The sequence below is a fragment of the Varanus komodoensis genome, unplaced genomic scaffold (genome assembly GCF_004798865.1).
Source record: "Varanus komodoensis strain SLA01 unplaced genomic scaffold, ASM479886v1 scaffold10, whole genome shotgun sequence".
In the NCBI taxonomy this organism is placed as follows: Eukaryota; Metazoa; Chordata; class Lepidosauria; order Squamata; family Varanidae; genus Varanus; species Varanus komodoensis.
In genome coordinates, this window is record NW_025335269.1 from 7,454,558 (window position 1) to 7,463,536 (window position 8,979).

The 8,979-nt window shown below is 43.1% G+C and overlaps 1 protein-coding gene across 1 annotated transcript in view; it reads left to right on the forward strand.

Moving 5' to 3' along the window:
* Positions 1–3,696, forward strand: part of IGFBP3 (insulin like growth factor binding protein 3) — a 38,121-nt gene extending 34,425 nt beyond the window's left edge. Inside the window, exon 4 of the mRNA XM_044453704.1 lies at positions 2,765–3,696. Coding sequence (XP_044309639.1) covers positions 2,765–2,890 — 126 coding nt within the window. The 3' untranslated portion in view covers positions 2,891–3,696. The remainder of the gene's footprint in view (positions 1–2,764) is intronic.
* The last annotated feature ends 5,283 nt before the right edge of the window (positions 3,697–8,979 follow it).

Genomic DNA, 8,979 nt, shown 5'->3' on the forward strand with positions numbered 1-8,979 from the left:
CCCCCCCCCCCCACACACACAAACCTTAGTTTTTTCAATGATTTCAAAATGTCTGGACATTTTACATCTCTGATCGACTATCTGGAAAACAAGTAGACATCAAACAGGTTTTTGACTTCACCAAGGTCACTGTGCCAAGGTTGGAGAATCTAAAACCCAGTTTCAGCAACTAAGGAATCTTGCACATGACGTCTGCAAACTTTTTCCCTGTGTATTATTTGTTTATTAGATTTCTGTTAGCAGTATGTAGGGGGAGATGGGGGTGGCAGCTAATTCTGGCCACCTAATGAGTAAATCTGTATGATGCTTGTATTTGTCAAATAAAGACACAGTGGCTAATTCTGCAGGTGGTAATTGTGGCTTTAGATGAGTTCGCACTCCTCTAATTGTTGGATTGTCTTTTTCTTAGGCTGATCCTTATTTGTTATATTCTGTCACTTTCTTTGATCAAAGCAGAGTTAGGATTTTTGAGCCAAATGCCTTATATTTCCCCGAGGATATCTTGCTGTAGTACACAAGTATTGGTAAATTCATGCTATGTTCTCTAACAATATGCTTTCTGGAATGAAATTAACTTAGAAACATAGAAACAGAGCGAGTCAGAAGGGGCCTCCTGGGCCATCTAGTCTGACCTCCGGCACCAGCCGGTTCTGCTCACAACATGCCCCCCATGTGGACGTCCAGTCTATCTTTGAACACCCGCACAGATGGGGCCTCAACGACCTCTCGTGGAAGCCCATTCCACACCCTCGGGGTCCTGATTGTCAGGAAGTGCTTCCTGGCATCCAACTGGAACCTTGGCTCCCTGAGCTTTGCTCCATTGGAGCGTGTCCTGCCTTCCTCTGCAGGGGAGAACAGGTCTCTACCCATCTCCATGTGACATCCCCTCACATACCTGTATGTCGCCAACATATCTTGAACTGAGCTCCAAAGAATATGTCTCACCAGTGGGACACTCCCTGAACCCAATACCATAAAACCTGTGAACAGTAGAATGGTGATGCAGCTAGCAAGTTTCTCAGTTTGGGAGAAGTTTAACCATGGAATGCATCAAATGACATTCCACAGACAATAAAAAACAAGATTTTTTTAGAGCAGGGTTTTTCTAAAGAGGTATGTGTGATGTAGACATAACGATTGTTATTTTTAACTTGCAGAAAATGGTTTATCTTGCTCACCACCTTTACTAAATTATTACTTTTGAGTCAAATCTTTGCTTTTGAGCTTTGGATAAATCAAGCTATTTCATTTTCTCTACACACAATCTAGTTTATGTATTCGGGCAGCCATGTGCACAGAAAAATAGACACGTAGACCTCCAATATACCTAGCAGTTGTTGAAGTGATAACTCTATTGCAGGGCATTATGTATCTGCTAATAAATGTCAGCTACAAGCCTGGAATTCCTCTGTCAAACAGATGCAAGTGGAGTTGTTACTGCTGCCAAAACGGTCTTGACCAGGCATGTGCTCTCTTTGAGGCCTATCAAGAATCAACTGCTTTTCTTTCCCAAATAAAGGGTCCATGCAGTAAATCCCTTACTCATGAGATTTCCATAGGTCCATTAAAAGTTGATGTAGCTCCATGGTGGTGGACAGCTGAAGTGTGTAGTGTTACTTGAAGTGATTTATAAGGCTTCTCCACATTTTGGGGCTACTAAGAATAGCTTTAATGGTGCGATAACTAGAACCTTAATAGCTGTTTGGCATTGGAGGTAAACTTTCATTGTAATTCTTCTCTGAGGATCATCAAAATTCCACTCATTCCCAGCACCGACAGTGATGATAAGTTGAAGATGTATGGTTTAGGCCTTGAGCCTCAAACCATGTACTCAGTGGAAATTCCTGATACTGCCATGTCCTGTTGGTTGGAAAATTCAGGCTGGACACCCTGATCTTAAATGTTTTACCCAGGTATTGCAGGTAGCAGACCCTCATACCAAATAAATCTCCAGGGGCACAGTATACCCAAAGCACATTTAAATTTTGTTAAATTCTGAAGGATAGCTAATTATGTTCAGAATTCCTTACCATTGAAATTAGTTGGATTTAAAATGCTCAGTGGCATCTGGATTGTGTCTTAATGGTTTGAGTACCTGATTTTACTGTCTCTCTTTCTTGCCAGGCTAATGACACCACACAGTGGTTCATGTCTCCTATTTTATGAAAGCATTTTGCCAACAAGCCTTCAAGTGAAGGCAGGCAAAACATTTTGCAAATGATGGAGGTGTTAGTAGTGTTGCTACTCTCCAAATGCATGTACATTTTCTGTCTTTGGGCAATCTCTGAAGGGAAGGAAGATTGTGCAGACACTGTACTGTTCAGTTTCAACTGGGAAAAAGCTGACCTGTTGGCTAACACTTATTACACAAGCAGTGCACACACATCTCCTTCTCCCCACATCCCAGGGACAGTTTTGCTACTGTTCTTCTAACATGTGTACATAAGTAAACAAAGGAACAGGCGAGTTCAAAAGGCACTCTAAGGCATAAGAACTATGACAAGACTGAGGGATGACAGAATGTATTGGCATAGAAATCAACCTGGTGATCCAGTAATTGAGCTGGGTGGTAGAGGCATCCTGAACATAGTTGTGAAAGTGGGTTCACACTGTGGTAGACATTTCTTCTGTGATTGCTTTTAGAATGCTATATAGAATGCTATACTGCTTCAACCTTTGGACCAGGTCTAAATGCACTGAAAATAATTCGGTTTGCAGCACTGAGGAGAATATAGCTAACCAAATATTTTCTCTTGTTTTGCAGTGTCGTCCATCCAGAGGCCGAAAGAGAGGCTACTGCTGGTGTGTGGATAAATACGGACAGCCACTCCCTGGTTATGATGGGAAGGGAAAAGGAGATGTTCATTGTTACAATTTAGAAAGCAAATGAGGGATGTTAACCCTCTTCCATGGAATCTGTGTGTGGCATCTTGACCCGTCAGAGGCCTTGGAATGACTGGGATATATAGAATGGACTGCGTTGGACTTGAGAGTTCCGCATTTTGCCCCCTACTTATATTAGGGGTCTCAATGACTCTGTGGACGCTGCAGCTGCATCCTGCCACTGACACACTTCCAGCTTTCCATAGATTTACACAGGGAGCTCTGACATCCCAAATAAATCTGCACTATTGATCCCCAGAAAGAATAAGAAAAAGGCACTTCAGAATGGATTCAGGGAGTTTCCACTGACTTTGGTTTTTTTTGTTTTTTTGTTTTTTTTGGTTTGTTTTTAAATAACGGCCTGTGACCAATTTGATCCCGAAAGATAACTGTGTTTTTATTCTGAAGAATTTATAGACTGTAAGCTTTGTATATTAAAGACATTGGGTGTGACCCAGCCTAGACTAAGCACTTTTTAAGTCAGGTAGATTTTAGTTGGAGAGTTAAGCATGAACTCATTCCTCCCCCATTGAAATTTAAGGAACTTAAAAGAGCTTTGCTGTGGTTGGATTGCACCCAAGGTTTTAAACGTTAAGCTTTTTTTCATTTTGTTTTGTTTTGCTAGAGGTCTGACAGGAAACTTATCTTCACGGGTAAATTTTTTTTCCTTAAAAAAGCTCTAAGAACTTTTAAAAAGAAACGTGTTTCTACATGGCTATTTTTTCCTGTAAAATATACTGTATTATGAATATTCTGTTAGTCTGTATTTAATATAATTGTTTTTTTAATAAACTATTTAAATGTAACATAAAATTATGTTCTAGTGCATACTTTCAAAGTTTTCTTCCATCCCAGCTTGTGCATCTTCAGTGTAACAGTGTAAACCAGGGGTCCTCAAATTTTTTCAACAGGGGGCCAGTTGAAAGGTGCTGGGGGTGGGCGCAGGTTGGTAAGTGGTGCTGGCCGGCAGGCGTGGGCTGGTGAGGGGCTGGATGTGGGGGGCGGCATGCGTGCAGAGGCAAGGTGAGGCAGGCGCGCAAGGCAGCAACAGGTGCACGCGGCGGCGGCAGGCACAGCAAGTTCAAAACCTCTGAGGTGGGCCAGATAAATGGGCATGGTGGGCCAGATTTGGCCCGTGGGCCGTAGTTTGAGGGCCCATGGTGTAAACAGTGTAGCAGTGTGGAAAAAAGGACCACGCTGATACAGAGGGCCACTCTGAAAGAAAGGAAGACGACCACCCCCCCACCCAGCCACCTATCCATAACTTACAAGACCCTAGAGACAGGTAAAGGCAATACTGAGAAGCCAATCAGGGAAGTTCATTATGAGATGAGGGGTCATTCTTCATATAAAAGAAGGCTAATTTGCATCAACCACTTAAAAAGTTGAACTGCTGTCTTGGAAAGATGGATTTTGTCCATCATTCCTTTCTGGGATTGTCTGATTAATTCCCTCCGAAGGTGAAACAGATTGAGTGGTGGTAGAGTGTTGGCTTGATAATCCAGGCAATGGACCTGAGAATCCATCCAGGATCAGCTACATAATTGAGATTGTGTCAGGTGTACCCTGTCTATATCCACATTCACTGTTGATGGAGATCTTTGCTCATTTGCCTGCCTGTACACATGCTAAATGCATGATTACATCTAGCAAGGGAACTGCATTTGGAAATCTGCTCCCACTTTCTTTTGCTGAATCAAAGGAACGATCTTTGAGAATGATTACTCATACAACACAGTCAAATGATACATATGAACCTGAATATTTAGTGCAAGGACTTGGTCAAAGGGCACATGACACAACTACATTGCCAAAGCTAAGCAATTCTGAATTCAGTTAGTGCCTGGATTATCCTGAATGAATTTTGCAGAGGTAAGGCAGAGTATTTATTATGCTTATAGTTCACCCTTATTGCATAGAGGAATTTAAGGTAGCATAAATTAAAACAACCTGCTTTTGTAAAAAATCAAACCATTGCAAGATATTTACACCATTTGCAAAAATACTTTCCTGTTCAGTGCATCAGACAAAGTGGGTTTGATTGGCATCAAAAGCATATGCCACAATGGATGTGTCAGTCTTTAAGGTGCCACGAGACTCTGGTTTTTACCTCTCCATCAGCCGGAGATCTGTCTGGTGTGTTTTGGCCACTTCACGTAAGAGCTTCTATGTGGACAAAGATCATTGGCATGTGAATACTGCAAGTTAAGGAAGCAACACATTAGGGGACATGACAGTGAGCTGTGAGGAAACTTGCAGAGGGAGAGACACATGTATTGTGTTTATCAGCTGTTATTTATGAGGCGCTGAATATGAACCAGTTTGTTACTGAGAGGGGAGAATGCAGGCTAAGCTAGCAACATTCTGCTTCTGTCCTAAGAAAATCTGTATAAAAAGCATAACGTCCTGAGGCAACATTTCTGGTTGTTCTATAGTTATTTGAATGTCTGTGGGGGAGGAGTTAGCCCTGGACAGCAATAAAAATATATCTAAATATAGGTCAAACGTGATGGTTGTCTAAGAATAAACTACCTTTTAAATTTTACACAGGTCAATTTACTTTTTTTTTTCAATATGTGGGCTACAATTCAGATAGAAATTAGGAACTTTTAAGCCTTTTGCTTCAGCTGCTAACCTTGCTGGCTAGGTGCTACCTCCCTTATCAGAGGCAGCCTGCCTGCATATACCAGTTGCTGAGACGCTTGGACAGGCAGGAAATCTTGTACCCATCCTGCTTGAGGGATCTTGTGGGGAGCTGGTTGGCCACCGTGTGAACAGCGTGGTGGACTGGACAGACCATTGGTCTTATCAAGCATGGCTTTTCTTAATGTTCTTATGTTCTTATATTGACTGGCCTTCAATGCACCTAACAATTGTACTAGATAGTGACCATTTTTATTGATGAGTCAATACAGTAACCATAAACCTCAATAATAAAATTCATAATTATATTTTGAAAAATATGTATGTACTTAAAAACAAGATGCCAGTCAAAATCTGTTTGCAGCAAATCGCCTTTATTAAACTCATATCCAAGATCATATTCAAGATTTTGATTCTTTGGAAGTCAATTTCGGGTACATTCTAAATTAATTGTTGCTGGTCTCCAACTCTCCTCTCTTCTACTGGTAAAAACAAATTCTCATAAACCAACCTCTGGGGAAAAAAGTAAGATCTCATTTCACATTTATCTTAATCCAATAAAGTAAAATTTCATGTATTTAAAAATGGGAATCAGAGATGTATTTTCTGATGCACAGAACTCAAAAGGGACACTCCTGATCACACTGCCTATGCAGAAAAACACCATCAGTTTCATTTAATTTCCAGGCATCATCATTGTCATCGTTATCATCAATTTTCCAGTGATGCCATTCCCTTTCCTGCACTTTATTGAAAGAGTGAGTAGGATAGTAGTCATGGTCTTAAAAAGTAGAAATCACAATGTAACCGTATTGCTGTCATTAAAATAGCAACTGGCTCAGTTCACATGGTTGCTCAGGGGGGTGGGGTGGAAATAAACCATGGAGACCTATATCCCCTGCTGCATGTGCTGGCTGTATGGGACAGGGGTTGCATCTTCACCAGTGTGGTTGCCATGTTGTGGGTGAACTCAGCAAGGGTGGCTTGCTGCTATGGTTAGCAAGCCACCCAGAATCCATGGACTATTTCATGGGTCCTCAAACTATGGCCCGTGGGCCACATATGGCCTACCATGATCATTTACCTGGCCCGCCTCAGAGCTTTCGGACTTGCTCGGAGAAAACGATCTCTGAACGAGTCCGAAAGCTCTGAGCCGGCGCAGGGGTTCTCTGAAACTCTTTCGGTTTTGGAGACTAGCAGAGAGCCGGCACATGTGCCAAATTTTAACAGCTCCCTTCAACTGCACGTATGCCAGCTCCCCCCCCCCATGGCACACATGCACTGGCTCTAAATATAGAGTGGGAATAAGGTGTGGGAACACAGAAGAGAGGAGGGTGGTGGGAAGAGAGAGAGAGAGAGAGACGAAGACACTAAAAAAACAGAAGGTAAGAAAAATACAACTTTTTAAATCTATTTTTAACTATGAGCCACGTCCCTGGGTTGCAGGCTAAGCTGCAGCTGCCTCGCCGAGTCTGGGGGCAGACAGGCTGAGGCAGAGTGGGAGCGGGGCCATGGCTCCCACGCCTCCACCACAGCTTTCTCTGGGCAAGCTGCTGCTGTTGAGCAGCTGCCATGCTTCTTCCCCCTGCGTGGGGTGAGATGGGAAGCGCCCGCTCAACAAGCTGCAGCCCCTTCCCTCCCCTCAGAAAGCAGCCATTACCTCCCTCCTTGCGGCCCTCTCCCGGCTGGGGGACCTGCCCTGTGCTCCCCTCTCCAGCCCCCCACTCCTGCTCCCCCTCCCGGAGCTGGGCGAGCACCTGCAAGGGTACTTTCCTTGGCCTTGGAAGTGGGGTGGCAGCAAAGAGCCAGGAAGGCCTCGACCGAGGTGAGAGCGCCCTCATGGCTCCCCCTCGTGTTGTGCTCTCCCTTTCGGCAAGTGGCACGGCATCATCTTGGGCTTCTGTTGCAGCCTGAGCGAGCGGAGCAAACATTTTTTAATTTTTAAATTAATTTTTAAAATTTTAATTAATGTGAATTTATTTTATTTTAATTAATTTTTAATGTGCAGTGTGCATAGGAATTTGTTCATATTTTTTTCAAACTACAGTCCGCCCCCCCGCTCCAACAATCTGAGGGGCAGTGAACTGGCCCCCTGTTTAAAAAGTTTGAGGACCCATGGGCTATTTTAAGGACCTGAGGTGGCTTGTTAGCCCCAGCAACAAGCCACCCTCAGCAGGTTCACACAGAACAGCAGGACATGCTGGCAAGGTTAATTATGCAAATCCATCTGGTATGCAACCAGCACACCTGCTGGGGGTAATAAGCCAATGTGGATTATTTCCTCCACCAAGATGGTGCAAACCAGATAATTGCAAATGAATGTAAACAGAATGTCCTCTTTCTCCCTCCATGTATTATTATTAAGGTAAGGTCTGGATTTAAAAAAAAAAAACAGCACTCAGTCATTTACCCCTGCCCCTGGAAACAGTGCTTTGAAGTCAGACTGCATAGTAAATATCCAAATGTATCTTTAAAATGTAGAATATTTCTGAAATCCAGCAAAATGGACAGGATGAAGGAATTGTACAAATAGTTCAATCCCTATCAGTTTAGGAAAATTCTCTTTTTATTCCATCCAGAAAGCTTAAAACCCTAGTCCTCCTAGATGCCAGCTGTAATTAGTGGGGACATAATTCAGTAAAATGTGTGGAATTAGCTCTGTTATTTTTGGCACGTGGAGAGCAGAATGTTGCAGAGGTGACTTAATGCCTCTTTTTGTGCCTTCATGGGTCTTCTTTTTCATTCAGCTCCCAGCTCAATATTTTAATAAGCAAACACTTAGCTTGTGATTTGGAAGGCAATTTTTAAAATCCCAGTGAAAACACGGTAAACATCTTCATAATTGCACTTGATTGTTGCTAATTATTTTCACACAAACCAGGGAAAATATATAAATTAGCAGCAAATACTGTAATAACACATGTGTTCGATTTTCCCATCATGCAAGCTGGCTCCTAATGTTCCTCTGCACTTCTGACATAGGAAGCAGAATAGGCAGTAAAAACCTGAGGAAGTAAAATGGACCATACCACTTAAGTTGCTGGGGGAATTGCATGTTTGCACGCCCTTGCTCCCTTCTAGTCCATTCAGTTGGCCTGAGACATTTTGCTGCTTGAGGCAATGGATAAAATTACAGCCCTGTCCTGGCCACCCAAAATGAACCGTACTGACTGTTGGATTTTACTTCAGCTATGGCAGCAGGCTGAAGAATCTTGCAGTACACCTGAGGGGTGCAGGCTATTTTAAGGGTCCAGTGCAGGAATGACCCAGGGGACTTAGCAGGAGTGTGTGTGTGTGTGTGTGTGTGTGTGTGTGTGTGTGTGTGAGCATGTGTGTTTTTTATTTGAAGGCTCAGGTCTGGTTTAAGATGCAGAACCAATAGAAGGCTGAGCTGGGCCTCGAAGCTGCCCATCATCAGTGAGGACCTTGATGGTGGACTGAGCCAGCACACTG